Source organism: Ambystoma mexicanum, chromosome 9 (assembly GCF_040938575.1).
Source record: "Ambystoma mexicanum isolate Mex_15411 chromosome 9, UKY_AmexF1_1, whole genome shotgun sequence".
NCBI classification, from domain to species: Eukaryota; Metazoa; Chordata; class Amphibia; order Caudata; family Ambystomatidae; genus Ambystoma; species Ambystoma mexicanum.
In genome coordinates, this window is record NC_090931.1 from 184,315,445 (window position 1) to 184,338,279 (window position 22,835).

Here is a 22,835-nt window from a genome sequence, read left to right on the forward strand (position 1 = left end):
AACTCGAGCGCGTGACCCTGGGCCAGGGCGTCCAGCACCCAACGGTCGGTGGAGATGGACTCCCACACGCTGACGAAGTTCGCCAGCCAGCCTCCCACCGGGATGCTTCGGTGGGGGCCCGACCCCACGGCTGGTTCAGTCCTGCTTCGACGAGGCTTTGCCGCCTTGTCCTCCCTGGCGACGACGGCGTGGTCCGCCCGACTTGCCTCGTCCCCTGTAGGCTTCCTGTGACGACGAACGGGCCGCTTGACGGTAGGTGGAATATCCGCCACCGGAACCTTTGGAGGCACCCTGCCTGCCTCCGGCGCTCCGAAAGGGCGGCCGTCGTTGCTGGAGAACACCAAGAGCCCAGGCCGTCTCCGTGTCCGTCTTGATGGCTTGTAGGGAATCGTCCACTGTTTTCCCAAACAGGTTGCTCCCGTTGAATGGCATGTCCAAAACTCTGGTCTGCACGTCCTGCCGGAAGTCCGTTGCCTTGAGGCATCCACGCCGTCCAAGGCACACGCCGTTGCCCAACTGGCGAAATCCAGTGTCAGCGATGTCCGTCGCTATCATAATGGCGTGGTCCGACGCCACTTCTCCTTCCTGCAAGATCTCTAGGGCCTCCGCCCTCTTGTCGTCCGGTAGGAAGTCCAGCAGGGGGGGGCGATCTAGTACCACAACTCCCTGTCGTAGCTGGCTACGATAGCTAAGGCGTTGGCAGCCTTAATCGTCGTCTCTGCCGATGAGATGACTCTGCGTCCCATCGTGTCCAATTTCTTTCCCTCGCCGTCCTGGGGGGGGGGCAGGACGGTAGGTTGACGTAGAGGCCGAAGCCCCCCTGCTTTCTCCCTGGCCGCCGCGGAGATGACAGAGTCCGGGGTCGGCTGTGCCCGAAGGCACAAGGGGGCCGCGTCCGGGACCCGGTACTTCTTCTCGTAACGATCCCTTCTCGCAGGCGTTGTGGATGGGTTCTTGAGGAGGGCGAGACCCTCATCCCAGATATCGTCCAGTAGAGGTACAGCGAGGACCGTCTTCCTCTTGGTCTCGCGCCGTTGATAAAGGAAACCTTCCTTCTTCTCTTCCGGGCAGAGCTGGAAAAGCTTGGATGCCGTGGCGATCATGGCATGAAACGATCCAATCTCGTCAGGCGGGGAAGCCCGGGGAGGAGGTGACGACGGAAGATCCTCGTCGTAAACCTCGTCGTCTGTACCCGTCGCGGCCGTGTCCGTCCCCGTATCATCCCCACGGGTCGTGGACGGGGAGGAGGGCTGAGCAGGGCGCGATGGTTGAAAAGGAGGTAGAGGAATCCTCCTCCTCTTAGGAGGAGGGCTCCCAGAAGGGCCTGGCTCTGGGTCCCCCGCCGGGAGCGGTTCCTCCGTTGGTGGTAACGGCAATCTCGTCCTTATCTCCGATCATAAGGACTGTATAGCCAACAAAATGGCCGCCGAGTTGTCTTGCAGTACTGGTTGAGGAGATTTCGACAGGCGGTCAGGAGCCTCGTCGGCACCCTCGACGTTCTCGTCTCCTACGTCGGGGTCCCTCCCAACGGGCTGGTCTTCTTCCACGCCAATGCCGTGGCTTAAGACTTCGATCAGCTCCTCTTCAGAGGTTGAGGCCGAATCCACGACGACCTCCTGCCCCCACTTTTTCTTCTCCGTCGGAGGTTTCACGGGGGTCCTGTCGATGGGCTTGAAAGAGCACTCCCTCCGCGGTGGCAGGGAGACTCTGAGCCCCAAAGTTGCCTCCACTGGTGTAGCTTCCACAGGCTGAGCCAGGGCCGCCGTGACTGTCTCGATAGAGGCCTTGGCCGGGTGGATCAAGGCTTTCACAACCTTAGGTGCGCTCACCGCCTTCTCCTTGGGGGGAGGGTTACCGCCTCGCTCCCCCTCCGATGGGGCCTTCGAGCTCGACCGGGGTCTCTCCAGGAGCTTCGCCGGGTGCTCGGCCTTCCTCTTACCGGAGCCAGAGCGTTGGATCGTGATTGATGGCGCCGGGGAGGATGCGCCCTGCCTGGCAACCATAGAGCCCGACCGTTCAGCGCTCCCGGTGCCAGCGGACTCGCGGTGCTTGGCCTTCTGTTGCGCCCCCGTCGCCGGGGTGCCCTCAAAGGTCTTAGAAGACCGCTCGGACGACTTTTTTCTCGCCCGACAGGCTCTTCCCTTCCAGCCAGTTTGCGAGACGCAGATGGCGGTCCTTCATGGTCCGCTCCGACATATTGCCGCAAAACGCACAGTCCTTCTCCACGTGCGTCTTGTCCTCATGCAGGCAGAGGCAAAGGGAGTGTTCGTCCTCAAAGACATTCGGAAGCTGGCATCCAGGGCAGACCCTGAACAGCTTTCCGGGCGTCGAGCTTCCCTTCTCCTGGGCCATGTCCGAGATGGGCCTGAGAAACTTCTGGAGTCCTCCAAAAGCGCGGCTCGATGAAATCTTCACCCTTGAGGGGCATAGTGGAATCCGACACGGGTCCCCGTTGATCGGATAAAGAAACTGTGGAGCTTGAGGCTCTTTTGACCGAAAAAAGAGAATTTTCCTATGAAAAAGCGCGAAAACGCACTACAGCTCGAGAGCAATAGCACGAGGATCCCAACACATGAACGTGCGGTAAAAATCTGAAGATGGCTGCCAGAGGCGGGGCTTAGGGGGATGGCAGTCATTGGCTGTGGTCAGTATGACGCAGAGATCAGTGATTGGTTACTACTACGAAAGACAGATCAGAAACGAAACTGATACTGATTTTTCTTTACCGAGGATTCCCAGCCTGACGACGGGGAATATTCATGAGCATGTGAATCCATGAGCATGTGAATCCATGAGCATGTGAATCCATACCAGACCCCATGCTGGAGAATGTCTCTTTCTCATTTTCTCGTGTTTTTAGTCTTGCATTGCGCACTGGGAAATCTCTTAATTCCATTTGATCACCACCAAGGTTTTCAGCCCCTGATTTCAATCTGCACAGATGATTACACTAATCCTTGGACTTTATTTCCCAACGTATCTTGGTTCATTACAATGACTCCTGCTCTTTGGAAAGACTTTGCTTCCAACAACAATCACTTCTTTGGCAAGACCTATTTTCCCAATATGCATTAGAATACATTTGATCATCAACATGACTCCCAGTCTTTCGTCAGACTGCGTTTCCAGTAAGAATGTCTCCTGGTCTTTAGTAAGACTTAGTTGCAAAACAACGTCTCTAGGTATTTAATAAGACACTGTTTCCCAACAAGCATTAGCTTTGATCATCACTCTTGACTCTTGGTCTTTGGTAACACTCTTCATGACTTTTGAACTAAGGTTCCAAAGACTTGTGGATGGTGGCTTTGTTTTCATATAGTAATATACCCTTTTGGTTGGTAGATAACCTGGTTTGAGCAGTGATGTTGCTCTTTGTGCCATTGTTGTGTATTGTGCAATAAAAGTCAGCCCCCATGGAATACTACTGAAACCTTTTCAATGAATCACTTTCAACAGGCCCTCCTGGGAAGGCTTCGTGAAGCAGCCCACGTCGGCTTCGATTTTCATCCACTCGTTCCCCTTCAGGAGTAGGAGCAGGAGTTTCAGACCTCTGCAGCCGCAGCTGGTCATAGCATCTTCCAACAGAAGCCGCGATGTCCTCGTGAGGTATGCCAACCTCCCCTCGCATTTGTATGGCTGAAATATTTTAGGGCTATTCTTAGCGCTCTCAGCGCGGTAGCCACGACATCTCATCCAGCAAAAGAATCTTCGGTTCTCTGCAAGGCACTCGTGCCGCATAGTTTGTGTTCTGCTTTATTCTTGAACATTTTCACTGCACTGCCATTTAAACACACTAGGTGTTTGCACTTCCAAGATGGCCGTCCGTGTTTCCTGGGTGTTTGTCCAAGGCCAGCCTCCCCTCCTGTGAGCAGCCTCTTGCCGATTGGCCCGTGCCCCATTTCCTGAGCCCATCGGAAGCCGGCAGGCATAGCCGGCCCTTCCTGGTAAGGCCGAGGTTAAGGCCAGCAACTATCCAGAGACTGTCCAGAGTTGACCAGAGCCCAGGGCCGAGGGCCATACCCCTACACATATCTTATGAGGTTGTGAGTATACCATTTCTGTCTTACTTACTCTACCTGTACCCTTTTCACCTTATCTACTCAATTAGTTCCCTTATTACCACTCCGGCACCTGCAATGTGTTCCAGGCACTGTACTGGTCGATTAGCTTGTTTAAACATTCGCAACAGAGCGCCACCATAGTTGGACCTTTGTACCCTACATCCTTACTATGCTCTCTCCACTTAGGCAAATCACACTTATGTGTTTGTTGTCAATACATTTGAAATTGTGCTCTTTGCATTTGTAATCTATTGCCTTCTTGGCGCCCTGTGCTAAAATCGAATCTAGGTATTTTTGGATTATGCATTGAAATTGTGCCCTTTGCATTTTCAATCTATAGCCTTTTGGCTCCCTTTGCTATAATTGAATCCAGGTACCTAGGTATCTGTACCCTAATTCACTGCTACCTTAATTACTGTTGCCCCATTTTCTGTGCATACCATTGCATCTACCGTGGTCATTGTTATTGATGTTTAACACTGTGTGCATGCCACTGTGTATAATTGCCTACAACAGTACTTCTACCCCGAACTACCCCTTTGTAGCTCTGGTAGGCGTCTGTTTTAACACCTAGGCCATCATGCCCTCCACCCTCACCATTCTACTTGCTAGAATATTGCCCACCCTACTACACCTCACAAGACACACCAGTGGGACCGCACTCAACTACACCATCGCCTCCTCCCGCTACCCCAACCCTCACAACACCATAGCTATGCCTTCCATCGCTCACCACACCAACCCTTACCTTAACAGCCCTGCCTTATGGATCCAACATTTTGCATCCAGACCCTCACCTAACATACCCTGCTCCACCACCATGAGAAATGCCAGACTTGGTTCGCGACTCACAAACGCCTCCCATCACTCTGTGCATCTTAAACTGCTTCTGACCCCCACTTCGCCCACACACCTGCAAATAACACCATCACCTCACCCCAACCCCCCTAACACTAGCAATATTAAAGGTGTGTTAATCAATGTTAGATCACTCATGGCACACTCTTTAGAAGTTGCTGACCTTATTCTTACTCTCAACCTTGACTTCATGGCCATCACTGAAACTTGGCTTCATGCAGCCTCCGGCCCACTACTCTCCCTGGCCATCCCTCCAGGGTACAATATTATCAGACATGATCGCAACTCTAATCAGTCCAAAGGTGGTGGCATTGCCATTAGCCACAAGAATGCGCTAAACTTCCACCTCTCCTCTGTGCATCACTTCTCCTCTATGGAAGCATTGACAACCAAACTAGCCGTCACCCCTAACCATTCCATCACCTTCCATTTACTCTACCGGCCACCAGGACCACTATCCACCTTCGTTGAGGACCTCTCCAACATCATCACTCATAATACCAAAACCAAATCCCAAGCCTCAATACTTGGGGACTTTAACCTTGGCCTTACTGATCCTAATGACACTGCTGCCACGACTGTTGATAATATGCTTATGAATGCAGGATTCAGACAGCTTATCAACCAACCCACCCATGCTAAGGGCCGAACCCTCGACTGGCTAGCCTCCCATAATTGCCCCATCCATATCATCTCTAACCAACAGTATGTATGGACTGACCACAATTTAATTATGTTTAACATTCAGTCCAAACCTGCCAGCCTCTCTCCTACCATTGCACAGGCTACTGCCACCTGCAATAAACGCGACATCACCTGTGACAGACTCCTCCCCCTCCTCCTTCCTGCTCTCAATGACCAGGGTCGTTCATGTTTCGACCCCACAGCTATGGTTGACACCTTTAAACCTTGCTATGCAAAAAGCCTTAGACATCATCGCCCCATCTAAACTGAGAAAACCCAAACCTCGGCCCACTTGAACTCCTGGTTCACACCCCAGCTCAGAACCCTGCGCAAAGAAAAACGAATTGCGGAATCACACTGGAAAAGTAACCAGTGCGCAGCCAACAAATCGTGTCTCTTCCTGGCCACCCTTAACTACAAGGAAGCCATATTCCAGGCAAAAAAAGACACTTACAATAAACGTATCGAACAAGCCAACTCCAACACTAGGGAATTGTTTAGAATCCTAAAAGAACTTGAAACTCCTGTCACTGCACCAGATACCTTCATCAAAGACAGCACGTGGTGGACCAAAATCCAAGAGGCTCTACTAGGTAAAATTGCCACCCTCCAAATCAAAATCAATAACAAACAAGCCTACAATCCAACCCACAACCCAACCCCATCCCCACCCTTAACCACTCCACCCGAGATTCTCTGACTCCTTTCAGGTTCTCTCCACTTTCCATTTCCGAAGTGGAAAAGATCATCGCCAGCCTTAAACCATCCAATTGCCAAGGCGACCTCTGCCCGGCGCCCATTATTAAGGAAGCAGCTCATGACCTTGCGCCTTTCATCACTACGCTCATCAACTCTTCCTTTAGCTCTGGGATTGTACCTGACAATCTAAAGGATGCGTGGGTCATCGCCCTATTGAGAAAACCTACCCTGGACGCTAGCATTCCCACAAACTACAGGCCAATCACCACGGTCCTGTTTTTACTAAAAATCCTCGACCGTGCAGCATATCTACAAATTCAAGATTACCTTGAATCCAACACACTTCTGAGACTTAGGCAATCTGGGTTTCGGCCACGTCACGGCACTGAAACTGCCCTCATAGATCTAAAAACACAGATTGAAGATCTAAAAGACAAAGGCAAACTTGCCCTTTTACTCCTTTTGGACCTCTCGACGGACTTTGATCTTGTCAATCATGAAAATCTGTGCCACCACCTTAAATCAGCTGCACACTTTTCCGATAAAGCTACAACTTGGATTAGCTCCTTTTTAGACAATAGATCAATGCGCGTGTTCTCTAGCAGCCGCCCCACCTGCACCGGTCTTCTGTGGCGTGCCACAAGGATCTTGTGCTTCACCCACGTTGTATAACGTGTTCACCAAGCCCCTTTTCGATATCTTGGACTATCTGGGTGTCATCTACACCAATTACGCTGACGACACCCATATACTAATCCCTATCTCAGGTGACCACACGGCTGACGCCCTCGCTATCAATGCCATCTACCAGGTCATCCAAGCGTGGATGGCGCAATACGGACTCTGTCTTCATGATGAAATGACAGAGATCCTCATTCTTGGTTCGCCACAAAAACTCACCAAACTCGACCCTGCGTTTAAGACCTTCATCATTGATAGGAATACTATCCCAACCGCCAAGGACACAAAAACCTTAGGGATCTACATTGACTCGACTCTATCCCTGACCAGACAGACTAACTCAGTCTCATCCGCAGCGGCATATACCTGCAAGCTTATCACACCCTGTCGCCCTTTTCTCTCTGCAACCAATTGTGTTACCTTGGCTAGAACCCTTGTATTATCCAAGATTGATTACTGCAATGCACTGTACCTAGGCACCAATCGCTGCAACCTAAACAAGTTACAAATTGTCCAAAACAATGCGATTAGAGCGGCCCTCAACATCCCCAGGCGCCAACACATTTCCGACACTAGACGCAACATTCACCGGCTCTCAATCCCACACTGAATCTCTCTGAAAACCTTGACTCTTACCCACAAATGCCTTCACAACAAAGCTCCTTGTTACCTGGCCAACCGATTTGCCCTCCACAACTCCACCAGACCCCGCAGAATGGCTCATTCAAACTGCCTTGTCGTTCAACGTTTCAATCTCCAAAGATAAGGTGGAACTAGCTTGCCTATCATGGCTGCTAAATTATGGAACACGCTTCCTAATGAGCTCAGAGCTGAACCTTCCTTCCCAAGATTCAAACATCTTACCAAAACCTGGTTTACCGCCCAAGACATCTAGCGCTGGGTTCTTTGCCTAACTGGTACATAGCCGTACCCATGTATATACAATCTGTCTGTCCCCCACTGCTATTAGTACACCTGTTAATTCTGCATTATACCTGTAAACTTTGTAATTATACCTGTACATTTTGTAATTATTGTTCTATTCTGTCTTACTTATGTTGTAACTAAGTGATGCGCCCGGTTGCCCCTGGGCCTGGTGCGTTATACAAATAAAATAAATACAAACAGAGAAAGTACTGCAATCATTCAAATCGGCATACATCAAACCGCTCCTCAAGGACACAGCAGCAAACGTGGATGACCTCTCCAACTACGGACTCATCTCCAACATCCTCTACCCAGCGAAAATACTCGAAACATACTTCGATAGAATAAAACAAGAATTCATAGAAAAACACCAACTGCTGGGCCAAGCACAAGTAGGCCTCAGACCGATGAGATGAACAGAAACGGCACTGCTTTCAATCTGAGACGATCTAAAGGCTAATGCAGTCGCAGTCAAAAGCACATCTCTAATGCTTCTGGATCTCTCCGCAGCATTTGACAGAGTCAACCATTAAATCCTCATCGGGAGATTGAAAGAAATAGGAACACTGAGCTAGCCCTACTATGGACAAAATCCTTCTTAACAATCAGAACAGAAACCATATGGATCAAACCTTTCAAATCCACTACAATGGAATCCGCCTGTGGAGTAGCACAAGGATCCTCTTTCTCCCCACTGCTCTTGAACATATACCTGTTGCCACTAATAAAGCTAATTAAAAAAAACACAGCCTCACTTGCTACAAGTACGCTGACGACACACGGATTGTCTACAAAATACAAGATACACAGGAAGGATATACAACACTGGAAGACTGCCTACAAGAACTCTACAGCTCGATGAACACTAACGGCCTCAATCTCAACCAGGACAAAACAGAAATAATGATCATATCCAAAAGTGGGGAAAACAATCACTACATCCCATGGCCGACTGAACTGGGAACTGCATCAACTTCTTCAATGATAGTAAAGAACCTGGGAGTCTTAAAGGACAACAAACTAACACTTAAGCTACAAGTAAACGCTATACTAAAGAAATGTTTCTTCCTCCTACACGCAGTAAAAAGGATACTACCTTTCCTCTCTTTCACCCACAAAACACTCACCATCATCATGTCTAGAGTAGACTACGCCAACAGCCTATACCTAGGAATGCCAGAACTATTAAAAAAACAAAAAACTAGACTCCTGCTCAAAATACTACGAAAACAACACATAACCCCAGCGCTGAAACTGCTACACCGGCTACCAATAATACAGCTAATAAAGTTCAAAACAATGTGCATAAGACACAGAGCAATCCACGGCCAAGGAGCAGAGTTCCTAAAGGAGAAAATAACCGTCTACCATCCGACAACACCTCGCAGATCAAGCAACGACATTCGCTTAGAACCAAAATCATTCAATAAAAAAAAAAAAAATGTGCAGGATCATCCTTGCAGCAATAACCTGGAATCGCCAACCAAAAAACATACGCAATACAAAGGATCCTCTGGAATTCAGAAAGCTACTCAAAACTTGGCTCTTTGCCACAGAAGCAGGAGGAAACGACTAGGAAGCATAGACCCAATGGGAAACAAGAATCCCAGGGATGAACACATGACCCCTTAGTTCATCTTCCCTAACACAAATGCTGGGGGGACGCCCCGACCACCCATGTCCAGATACCGCTAATGCAGAGGCAGAGGAAACCTAGGTAGGTAAGATCCCCACAAAAGATGGGCAAGGAGGGACCAGAATCCGCTTACCTAAACATCCCCAACTCCAGGGTGGGGGAATACGCTGGCATAGGCCAGGTACACATACCACTAGACTAAAAGAGGAAATCCGCCACTCCTCAACAGGCCTGCAAACCAGGCAGACAAACTTAATTCCAAACACACAGGATAATCATAGAAGTTGAACACAGACACGCAAAGAAAAAGAGGTAAGGAAAATCTGCTAACCCAATTTTCAACTTTCCGCATACATTTCTGATACAGAAACTCACACAACCACCTTTCAGCACAGCAATCCACACGCACTTCACCACATTGCAACAACAGACTAACAACACATAACCTGGCACAACAGCACATGGGAATTCGCACAGACCTGAAAACTGCACTTAAGCTCAGTGAACAGTGCAAACCGAACTGAAGCTGCCAACAGGACATCACAACTCTCACTTTCCTATTCCCATTACACCCTACTAACCCACCCCCAAACCCCTGTTTCTTCACACTCTCCTTTTCACATCCGCCAGAGCACCTGGGGACCACTTCGGTGGTGACGGTGCATGATATAAATACCTTTAACATTTACCAAAGGAATCTGCCAGCATCTCCTCATCCCAAATCAAAACCACCCAACTGGCTAGGAGAGAACCCACATCTCTGTCGGCTGGCAGCTATCTCTCCGACTGTGTGAACTTGTACTTCTGCTACAGTCTGGCACACCAGTCTTTGTGTAAAGTAAATGTGATAGGTACCAAAGGGCAGTACGGGTACCTGCACAAGTAGGGTAGGTATACCTACTTTTTACTTCTGCAGCCAACAACATTCTGGACCTTCCACAAGATGATGGAATATGCACACATTGTGACTCTAAACAGATTTACAAGCCTCAGAAATGTAGATTATTCTTCACAACCTATTTCAGCACTATGCAGGTCCACTAACTTGCAGACTCACCAAACATGGAAAGGTTCCGGAGCCATTCATCAAAGCGGGAATGGACAAAGAAGCATGGAAATCTACAGGACTGCTAGTTCAGAATCAATGGGACAATCAATCTCCAGGAACAGCAAAGCTCCAAGAGCCTCAAGACAATGTTGATGGCACACTGATGCCCTAAAATGGAGGTCTCAACCAAATGGTATTTTCCTTAAAGGAAAACAATAGAAGGGCATACACATAGTGGGTTAGGATAATACATCTGCATGGACCTGTTCAGTCATAGAACAAGAACACCTTCCAGGCACCAATCAAGGATTCCTTAAGAAAGACTAGTTACCGTAGGAATGGATCCACAGTGCGATAGGATCCAGCAGGTACACTTATATTTTCAAAGACATGCTATGGAAGCTCATCAGCAAATAGAAATTGTGATTGTTCCATTTATTCTTAAAGCATATGGGGCCAAAATGGCATTTGCAGCCATTCATCTCTTAAACAAGATTGTCTAACATACTTTTACCACAGTGAATGACCACTAAGAAACTGGCAAGAAGAATGTTAAGCATGATGGGCCATTTCTGTTCTTCAACAGGGCGCAACATCAAAGTGGGATGGACGGAATGCTGAACATGTCAAAGCTGAAGTTTTCCAAGGCTCCTGGGGTGGAAAAGGAGATTCAATTGTAAGCTTTGCACAACAACAGCCACTGTAAAGTTCAGTGACTTACTAGTTCAGGAGTGTCTAGCAGCATTCTTTAAAAGGCTTCACAAAAATGTTTTCCCCAAATGCCCTCAGCCAAGGATGCAAGGCCCATTAGCAATTTCCAAATTAAGGCCAAACCCTTTAATTAAATTTAAAAAATAGATTTTGAATCAAGATGTATCAAAAATATAATTGCATGGTTTCCAGGCCAACTTTGTAATGAAGGCAACAGTGTGGCAGTGTTATTGACAGAGTCTCAAAAACCAACCATACCCTGCCAATCCAAAGAAGAAACGGAGCTTCATAGCAGAGAACTGCGTATAGAAGCTCTTACCTGGGGTGATGCGGCAAAGCATCAGACTATTATGGAAGGAAATAGTAATAACAAACACCACGAATACAGGGCACACATGAATACCATCACGTACACTCACCATCATTCCCCATGGAAGACAAGATTTTCTCCCGCTCTTCCCAGGGTAAGGCACTCAAGGTGGGCATGTCATCAGGGAACACAGCTCTCTTGCGGCCTAGGGCTACAGCCGCACGCCTGCAGACATGTTTGATACGAGGACCACGAATGGAAGTTTCAGAGGAATCACTTTCTTGACTCTAGATTTAAAGTAAAAGAATAAGATAGATACTTGATTTAGAACAAGAATACTTATCACAAGACAGAGTTCCTGCTCTATATACATGGAATTCCCACACTAATAGATGGTCAAACATGACTTGAAAAACAAACAGTAAGCTTGGGTGACTGAATACTCAGAAATGGATAAAAACAACCAGACTTCAGACTAAAATAAAAAAACGTTTACTGTGTGTTCCTAGTACAAGTAACAGAGAAAAACATTTGCACACAGACTTCTCTTCAACAATGTGGCTCCAAGTAGACCGCTTTGATTTTCCAACACATCCTAACTTCCTTTTTTCAGTCCCCAGCAAGTGAGTATGGAAGACTGCTATGGGGCTGGCTTCCCTATAGCTTTGGTTCAGCCTCCTTCTTCAATTCAATAGTACCCAGCTTGGCTTGGGGTCCTAAGAACAGTGACTAGAGTTCAAAGGAGAATAACCAATTCAAAAGAGAAAGTGGAGAAGCAGATATTTAACAGTACATAGTACAAAAGTGAGAAACAAAATGATGTGTACAAACTATTCAACAGCAGATCAGCGATCCCATCCCCAATCTAAGCGCACCCAGTATGCTCATTTACTGCTTAATCTCAAGGTATTGGTAGAGCATCAGATTCAGCCTGGTTTTTGCAGTACTATTGCATTTGCTCTTTTAGCCTCTCCCAAAAAAATTGGATGAGGTTATTGTATGCATTATTTATGTATTTTTATATTTGTGTAGCGCACTAAACCCTTAGGCATCAAGGCGCTGTTACATACATGTTACTCTCACTGCATAAGGTTACGGTTGCATACATGTTAGTCTCAGTGCTTAAATTACGGTTTCATTCATGTTGCTCTCACTGCTTAAGGTTGCATTACAGTTACAAGTTACTCTCTGCATATGGTTGCTGTTGCATACATGTTACTCTCAGTGCTTCGGTTATGATTACATTCATGATGCTCCCATTGCTTAAGGTTGCATTACAGTTACAAGTTACTTACTTTGCATATGGTTACGGTTGCTGTTGCATACATGTTGCTCTCTGCTTGGGTTGCAGTTACATACAGGTTTACTTTCACTATTCAAGGTTACATTACGGTTAAAGTATGATACAATAAGCAAGTGGTGCAGCGCAAGACTGCCATGTCAGGTCAGGTAAGATACTGCACAATTAGGTAAGTTGCAGACAGACTCCTAACCAAGGAGTTAGCAGTATAATACAGGTATGTAAAACTAAGCCTTCAGCAAGATGCTGTAGGTGAAGTCAGATAGGTTAAAGGCAAGTACAGAATACATGAAAAGCGCAAGACTGTAGGACCAATGGGTGGGTTACATATAACAGCACACAAAATTCTTAGCTACCAGGGTGCTAGTTGCAGTGAGTGCGAAGTAATGTTAATAAAGTTCAGTACAACATACAGGTGGTTGCAGAAGCATAAACTGGCAAGCACACCTCATGTTGCCGGGGCTACGTCAGGTATACAAGAAGATGTGCATGATGAACTGATGCAGTATACGAGAAGAAAATTAATGTAAGTTCTCAGTCGAGTCCAGTTGCAGTAAGACACTGCCAGAGTCAATGTCGGAAGACAGCACAGGATGGTAAAGCCTCCTCGCATATGGTGTGGGCTGCATCCAACTGTCGGACAGGTTAGGATGAAATACCAACGAGTATAACGTGAATTTGCGTGAATGCCTCCACGTTGTGTTAATCAGAGAGTCCCCTTACACTATAAAACAGGTGATCAGCGTTGCAGTCTGAATGTAGCATAGGATGTTTTAGGTTACCTTTAAACAAAATCAAATCTCAACCTTAACAGCTCCGTGCCTGCAGCAAAAGAATATTACTGTGAAAAATGTGCTTTTTTACTCCTCATAGCCCAATTCTATAAGCAAGCTTACAAAAAAATGTGGCATTACACATTGTTTATTGCCTTTAATGTCCTAATCCACTGGCTGTCCAAATGTCATGTTATTTGTAATTTAAAGATGTGAGGGGTCAGAAATATGAGGCAGACAACTTTGTGAAGGTTTTTCAACAAATGCTATTTTATTTTATTAGAAGGTTGGATAAACGCCTCACTATCCCTACACAGACAAGGATTTCCCACTCTAAAATAAAATAAAGGAAACACTCTAAAAAAGGATATCTGTCCCTTACACTTATACATACAATAAATAAATAAGGTAATGCATGGCATTTCAAGGACAACAAAAAATAGTACTATTAGTTTGTAATGTAATCAACAGTCTCTCCTTATAACCTGGGTGAAATCCCCTTCCCCATAAAAAAGCAGCATTCTACCCCACAGTTCCAAAAGAAATAAGGAAATCCTGTTTTGCAACAAAGTTCCAACTCAGTTCTTTGCAACTTCACCTTGATACCAGAAAGTTCCAACACTCAAGTGATTCAACAAAGAAAATAGAAGGTTCTTTCTCTTCCTTCAACAAGAGTAAGATTTCTGATGTTCAAATAAAGAACATTATCTCAGTTCGTAAATAGCAACAATAATTATCTTGCTCAGGATGATTTGCCACGACAGAGTTCTGAAGAAATCTAACTCCTTTACAGCAGTTTTATGAAGCTATCTTTTCAGCACCACAAGCAACATAAATTGTCTTTGTCAGCATCACTTTATAGCACGTTGTCAACTTCTACCTGGTTTACTTCCATGCAAGGCCTACTACCTCAATCATACCAGGTTTACTCCCATGCCAGGCCTACTTCTCCAAAGGTTTACCATTGTAATTACCGGTATACTCCCATGCTTGAACAGCTTTTCACAACACAAAGTGCCTCTCTGATCAAGATTTACTGACAAGAGGCTCATAACAGCTTCACAATATTCATCATTTTGCAGCCTCAAACTTTTAACAAGTCTTTAGGGAAAACAAGATTTGCATTGGTGCTCTTTAATACTCTCCTGCAAATTATGCTCCTCTCCTTCTGAATAACCTTTTCCAGAAACACAGCCTTTTTGCCACTTTTTCCCTACTGCATAAGTAACCAATATTGACAAGGACCCTGACAAGGACCCTTCCTGCCCAGCTAATTACCACCCTATCTCCGAAACCCCCGTATTGGGCAAACTTTCGGAGAAGTTGGTAATCTCCCAACGACTCCACCACACTGAATCAGTTGGCTGTCTCCACGACCAACAGTCTGGCTCCAGAGCAGCCAGAGGCACGGAAACTGCTCTCCGGAACACCAGTGAATTCCTGCTCTCTAAACTTGATTCCAACTCTCCTCCTGTTCTCATCCTCCTTGATCTGTCCTCTGCCTTCGACACTGTCAATCATGCAACTCGACTCCATGATACCCTGGGCATCACTGACCATGCACTGGATTGGGTGACCTGTTTCCCTTCCAATCGGCCCGCCCAGGTTCAACTGGGCACTTTTCTCTCCTCCATCTCACTCTCTACTTGCAGCGTCCCTCAGGGCTATATCCTCTCGCCGTGGCTCTTCCACATTTACCTTGCCCCTTTTGCCCACCTGATTTCCACCTTATTGCCTCACTTCCAGTGTTATGCGGATGACACTCCGCTCTCCTTTAAGCTTCCTTCCACTACCTCCTCTCCTTCCTCTCACATTACCGATTGCCTGACTGCTATTCGGGCATGGTGCGCTGCCAATGATCTGTCTTAACGCCAGTAAAAACAAGATCCTTCTTATTGGAACTCCCCCCTTTCCTTCCCCCCTACTCTCTGACCGCCCTTCTTGGGCCCCCTCACCCTCTTGTGGGGCAAAAAAACTGGGTGTCATCTTCGACTCCTCTTCTTCTCATCACATATTGTCGACCTCGCCAAGAAGGCTCACTTTCAGCTTCACCTCCTCAGAAGTATCCTCTCTTTCCTCACCTTCCGCCAGAAACTCAATGTCTCTAGAGCTCTGGTTCTCTTCTGGCTGGACTACTGCAACAGCCTCTTCCTCAATCTACCTCTGTCCTTCATTCAACTAATCCAGAATAGGACTGCAAGACTTATCCTTCGCCTCAAACCCAGGGACTGCATCTCTCCAGCCCTACAATATCTCCACTGGCTCTCAGTGGCTGCAAGGATCAAACTTGCGACCCTCTGATCATCCACACGGCTTTCTGGGTCCTAAGGCTGCGCTACATTCAACTTTCTCTCCCTAATTACCTCCCTGCTAGAGTCCTTCGGTCCTCTAGCTCTAACTCTCTGCAGGTCAGACGTTTCTCCAAGTGGAGAGTGGGGGATAGATCTCTTTCTTCAGCTGGAGCCTCCCTCTGGAATGGCCTCCCAGCCCCTCTAAGACTTGAGCCCGATGTCCTTAAGTTCTGGAAGCTTCTCAAGCCCTTCCTTTTCTCATCCTCCTTCCCTTTCCCGCCCTTCAGTGCTAATACCCCTTTTGCTGCTGCGACTGGCTGCCTGGTACCTTCTTAGTCTTACAGGGGTCAGACCCTCCCTCGATCAGTCTGCCTCAGTACCCCCTTCCAGCACTTGCCTTTGGGCACCCTCCGCTGACTGGACTACTGAGTCTGCACCCCCCCTGCACTATTTACCTTTATCCCTTACCTTGCGCACTTGCCCTCCAGCCTCCCCCCTGCACTTACTTCCCAGCACTAACTCAACCCCTGAGCACCCTCCCTCCTACATCTCCCGCTATCCCCTCCAACTACCGGGCCCTCACCCAACCCTCCTCCCGGCACTTCCTGTTTGCAGCACTTGCACAATCCGAATGTCACAAGGCCTAGAAGGACCGTTTTATTGCTGTTGAGCTTCCTCTGTTCACCCTCCCCTTTTCCTTGTGGCACCTGGAAACACTTTCTGTTGTATATGCGCCTTACAAATGTTCAATAAATAAAATAAATAAGATAGGGTCTTATTCTGCTTCTCCCTTAGCTTTGACAATGTGAGTTCACTGCTTTATTTCCTTAAGCTACTATACTCGGATACTGAAATCAGAATCTGCCTATTCCAGGATGGTGAGTTATCGGAACCATATTCTACTAACAAAGGGTTAAAACAGGGCTGCCCTTTAGCTCCATGCTTTATAGCTTATGTGTCTGATTTTCCGAAATACTTGAATCAGCTGGCACCAACCACTGTCCTAGGTAGGGCAAAAGAACATTGCACTGTCTCACATATGCAGACGACACTGCGATCCTGGCCAGAACCCCGTTCAATAACCATATTGCTATAGTAAGCCAACATAAATGGTCTGGTAATTAATGGCAATAAAACTAAAATCCTCATTTTTGGCAGGAAGGCCCCTAAATATAACATCCTTAATTGGTGGGTGGGAGCCTCTCCAATTGAACGATCCACTGAGTACTAATACTTAGGTATATACCTACGAAATAATCCTAAACCGACATATGACGCTTTAAAATTGTACCTAGAGCTTGGTAGAAGTGGATGGTGCTTAGGAAGATCATTGAAAGGATTGGGGGGAGGCTCCATTGAGCCAAAAAAACGTGCTTATAGGATCTCAGTTGTACTTACCATTCTCTATGCCCCAGAGGTCTACCCTGAAGGCTCTATCAAATTATTGACGTCCTCGGAAGCTAAAATATTACGCTCACTTTTGGGCTTACCTGGAGCCACCCCAGTTGAGGCGATCAGATTAGAGTTGGGCTTGCCTTCAATTATGTCCTGTTGGAAAAATGCTGCATGCAGACTCTGGGCAAATATCACATTTATGCAAGAGGTTAGCAACTCATTAATGAGGTCTGCTAACGTCCATCAGTCAAGGCACTCTCAAAGCACTTGGATTGTAGACCTTGACAGGATGGTCAGAAACCACCTTTCTGAAATTGGGGTGTTTAAACTCCCTGAGACACTCATTGAGTTTTACCTGATGGGCCATGTTAAAAAGACCATAGAATGGGATCCTGCTCCCAGTCTGGGTCCTGATCATTTGGGTCTTGTGCAGAAGGATTAAATTCTTCATAGGAATCATCCTGTGTTGGGTCACCTGGGACATCCAAGATATCTTCCTGCTGTTCCTGTGCAGAAATGGTTAATTTGTAAGGAATGGGGCAGGAGTCCTCTTCCCTGGGTCTTTGGGGTGTAATGTACCGGTCTGAAAAGTCAATGAACTGGGCCATGTTGTCCATGTATTGCTCAAACCTCTCCCTAGTCCATAGAGAAGAGGCAGAAGGGTCGGAGGAGGAAACGGCTGCACAGGAGGGGGAGGTTTTCCCAATAAGGCCTTAGAGAGAGGCTGCAGGGCCTCAGAATACTCCTCTCAGCGAGAGGGGGTGCCCTTGTGCTCTGCGGCTGCCAAAATGACAGCCGCAAGGCTTTCACACATTTTCGGTGGTTGTTATTGAAGATGTCGACGTGCCTGAAGGCGCAGTCTGTGACTCCACCGAGGCCATAGGTGCTTGTGCACCCTTAGGCAGTGTGTCGACAATGGTGCACTTTTAAGGGTGAACGCCCGTTCCAGAGGGATGACCAGTCACATACCGCGAAAGCGGTTGCGTGGAGGGTGCCAAGCCAAGAGGTTAGGAAGGTGCCGGTGAAATGTTTTGCGGCGCTGTGGTCATTGTGCACTTCAACAACACCGTCGAAGAGGGCTTTGAGGTTGTGTGTTCGTGTACACGTGATGCGTTGGTGGCCCTAGTCACCGGGGTATGATTTCCCCTTAACAGTGCCAGTGGAATGTCTGTCAGGGCCGGGGACGGGCATTTGGGAGCCCGAGCGCTCCGCTGAGAGGTTGATGGATTCCAATTCAGAGCCATGGCTGCCAACGGATTCCTCATCGTCTGAAGCAGCAGCGCCAATGGGGGAAAGGCTTTTCATTTAGTCTGCCTGTCTTTCAACGTTTTCGGTCGAAAGAGTTTACAGGCCTTGCATGAGCGTTTGTCGTGGTCGCGAGGAAGACATTGATTGTATAGGCGATGGGTGTCCTTCCAAGGAAGCTTGCCGTTACACGACAGGCAGAATTTAAAGTGAGTCCACTCCATAGCAGAGGGTAGCGGCAGCCAGACCAACAAGAGAGAGGGGTAAAGGAAATATATTCTCAGAGAGGAATAAACCCATGGCTCCACTCTCCCCTACTTTAAGGGCCTGGCCAGAGGGTCGAGGCCACGTGGTCGACAGTCGCCACGCAGTTGTAGATGCGTCGGTGGCAGGAAACCCACGAAGCAGTCAGTCGTCGAGAAGGTTTGTCGGGAGACTAGGCGACCGTAGGTCATGGGGGCAGGCTTAGCAATATAAAACTCTTGCGAGCACCGCTTTGGCGAGCAACTAGGTTGGCAGAAAAAAACAATCTGAGGGACCTCGACGTGTGAGGGATTTTGGGTACACTACATGTCACGTTAGGGATAGAGTTACAGTCACGCCCATGTCGATGTTCCCTTTCAATCTTCGAAAGAAAGATGCAATACTCCACGATTTCCACTAGAGGTCAGACTATATGCACAGCATGTGATTCTAAGCAGATTCACAGGCATCAGAACATATATTCCATTTATACCAAGTCACACAAGCCTTGCGGAAAGCTAGATTAACTGCAAACCCGAAGAAATGTCATCTGGCTAGATCATCAGTAAAGTATTTGGGTTTTTAGTAGGAAATGGAGTGGTTTAGCCTCAAACTGAAAAGATTAAAGCTGTTAAAGAAACACTAGCCCCTAAAACTAAGCAAGAATTACGAGCCTTCCTGGGCTTAGTTGGTTACTATCGAAAGGTGCATTCCAGATTTCTCTTCCATCACTGCTACTCTTACAGATAAGCTTAGAAACGCAGAACCCCAAAAACTTAAATGGCCATGCAGAAGACCAAACATGTTTTGACCAGTTTAAACAAATCTTGTGTTATGTACCCATTTTGAAGGTGGCAGACTTCAATAGACCGTTTATCCTACAGACTGACACATCACATACTGGTCTTGGGGCAGTGCTGTCACAAAATCATGACGGTATAGAACATCCTATCTTTCTATTCGCCAGAGAGAAAAACTATGCTACTCTGGAATTGGAAGCACTAGCCATTAAATGGGCTATAACCTGTCTGAAATACTATCTAATGGGTCGAAAATGTTGATTGGTCAATGACCATGCTCCCCTTAAATGGCCAAGTCTAAGGAAGGATACCAATGCTAGAGTCATGCGCTGGTTTTTAGATTTACAGCCCTATTGTTTTCTGTTGAGCATCGCAAAGGAAACGAACAAGGTAATGTTGATTTCCTTTCATAATTCCTAAGAGATGCTGAAAAATCCTGTGACTTTAGGGGAAGGGTATGTGATGAATCAGAGATGATTCCCTGAGAAAATCTGGCCTTGGACCCCTCTCGTGGCCAGGGAAAGGCAGACCCTTCCTGATCCTGTCCCTGGGGGTGATGTTCTGTGGGAGGATCACATGCGGGGTGCAGGAGGGGGGGGGGTAAACAGGTCAGGAAGAATGGGAAAACCCCCCTTTACAAATTCCCCAAAGACCCTACCCTCCTAATGGCTTATTGTAAAATTGGAGCAATGAGAAAGATAATTTGGACATTGTGGACTTCAAGTCCCACAATGCCCAAAGTACTGAGACGAAGAAGAGGGCTACAGAGGCACGAGACTGCAAGTTGCAGCCTAAGGGTGTTAATGAACCACACCTGAGTGAGACTGGGAGGCATAAAAGGCCGCCTCAGGTTCAGGCTATAGAGAGTAGTGGAAGGAGGTGGAGCAGATGTGGTACCTCCACGTTGAAGCCAAAGCTGGAGGATAGCCGGGACTGCTGTCGTGTATTGAGCAGAATCCGGTCCTGAGAGGTTCTCTGTCTACACAGGCCTTGATTGCAGAGGTCGTGCAGAGACGCAGCGTGGGATTTGAAGGCTTTCCCTCTGAAGACCAAGTCTGCAGAGGTTGCGCGGCAGAAGTGTAAACTTTAAAATCTTCCCCCAAAGTGAGTCGGGCTCCTGTGGTAGGCAAGCACCGGAGAGGCTGTGGAGCGAGGAACACTCCTTTACTGACTGGCGTGGACCGCGAGAATCAGGTTGTCGGGCCGCACACAGTAGCAGGAGCAGAAGACCAAGAGGCAGCGGAGCGGGCAGACACACACGCCAGACCCGGTGAGTTCACTACTGTATTGTGATCCCAGAACGCTCACTGATCGTCCGCTGGCCAAGTCTGGGTACTTTAAATTGGAACTAATATACAAAGAGTGAAGTGACAAAACAAACATATTTTTGAACATCGAACTGATGTAAAGCAGAAATATAATCAGTTTTCTTTTATTATTTGTTTTTGGCTTAACAAAAAGCCTTTACAAAATCTCAAAAAACAAAAACAATCACATATCTAAAAAAAGCACCTTCTAGCTTAATGAATACAAACATTAAAAACAAGACAAACCAATATAATAAAAATGTTGCTTTCTTCTAATTACTAACATCCCATACTTGCCTAACTTACATTTTTGATCTCTGACTCTTCACAATGGTGTGGCTGCATTATTTTTCAGACAGTAATTACGCAGGTTTTTAACACTCGTACCCCAGCTGATGTCCGTGCGGCATTATGGCCTGAAATTAGTCTGTACCAAATAAATTCTGAATCCAGACCTCCCTCATTTAGCACAAATCTCCTGAAGAGTGCTGATCGCGGAATCCACGTGCCTTCACACTCCATCAAAAGGTGCCTAAGTGATTGATTTGTTGGGGCAATACAAAATTTACATAGTAGTTTTGCTCTGTCTCCATGCTTTCGCCTTGCTAACACTTCACCGCTATGTGCTAGGTTTAGCCTTATCCTTAGGAAGTCGTTTCGTGTCGAAGTGTCTGGACATTTTGTAAAATAGCTGTAGAGACAACCTAGTTTTTTCTCACCCTATAAAAAGAGATTTACAGAAGTGGATATTCTGGCTTTCTCGATTGTCTCTATTCAATCAAAGGATTCCAGCTTCTTCTTGACTTTCAATGGATTAGATATGAGAGTGTCTACATCCAAGTCAACCTTGGATAAAGACTCTCACTCTACTTTCCAGTGATGACAGTATAGCAGATCTGGAATGCATCATATGATGTCTAATGTCTCCATAGAGGGTGGTTTATTTTCCAATGATGATCTCCATATATAGAGAGACTAGCTTCCAGTTTGCCATGCATCCCAAGGACTTTAGACCAAGTTCAATTCTAAGGCTCCAGCTTGCGGTACAAACCGGGAGACCTAGTGCCCTCTTCCATAGCTGACCTTCGAATGTGTTCCAATTGATGGACCAAAGCCACGGTCTAGCCTCCAATCCATAAAGGATTACAGGAACTATTTTTGCCAAATAATATTTGACCAGCGGCAGAATGGAAAACGTACACAATTTATGGTTCAATTTAAGCATTTGAGCTGCACCCTGTACTATTTTCGCAGCAACCTCAGTATCAGTGAGGGCTGGGGAGGCATAGATATTATATCCCAGATATTTAACCACCTCTACCCTTTGAATCACTTGATCGTCTAGAACCCAGTATGAGTATTTAATTTTTTACGGGGGTGTTTAAAAACCACAATGTTTGACTTGGCAGAGTTTATTGAAAAGCTTATTTGTTTCTGTGTACTCTCCCAATTTGGTTCATATTCGCTGGAGCCCAATTGCTTTTCTGTCTAGCAACACAATGTTGTCTGCATAGCCAGCCAATAGATCTTCCTTCCATTCAACTCAGGGCTGGCCAATGCAGAATGTTCCAGAGAATTACCCATGTCCACTAGGAAGAGATTGAAGAATAGGGGGGCCCTTAAATATAATCAGTTTAAAGATCAATCTGGAAGAGCAGGCAGAATAAGAACTGGACAAGCAGACCAGAAAGCTGTGATTGTGTTTATGTGGGTCAGAATAATTGCCAGCAACAAGGGAGGGCAATATTACAAACCAATGCAAACAATTGCCAAAGACAAAAGGGTATAATAACAAGGCAAATTAAAAAGAACCAACATTGCATAAGCCAAGAGCAGGCAATTCAGAATCTAAGTGTTTGTACATCA

At 46.8% G+C, this 22,835-nt stretch overlaps 1 protein-coding gene across 5 annotated transcripts in view; it reads right to left on the reverse strand.

The window, feature by feature from the left end:
* KMT2A (lysine methyltransferase 2A) overlaps window positions 1-22,835 on the reverse strand; it is a 2,049,111-nt gene that overhangs the window by 1,779,067 nt on the left and 247,209 nt on the right. For all 5 annotated transcript variants that reach the window (XM_069614436.1, XM_069614434.1, XM_069614435.1 and 2 more), the window contains exon 4: window positions 11,725-11,902. In XM_069614436.1, coding sequence (XP_069470537.1) covers window positions 11,725-11,902 — 178 coding nt within the window. The remainder of the gene's footprint in view (window positions 1-11,724; window positions 11,903-22,835) is intronic.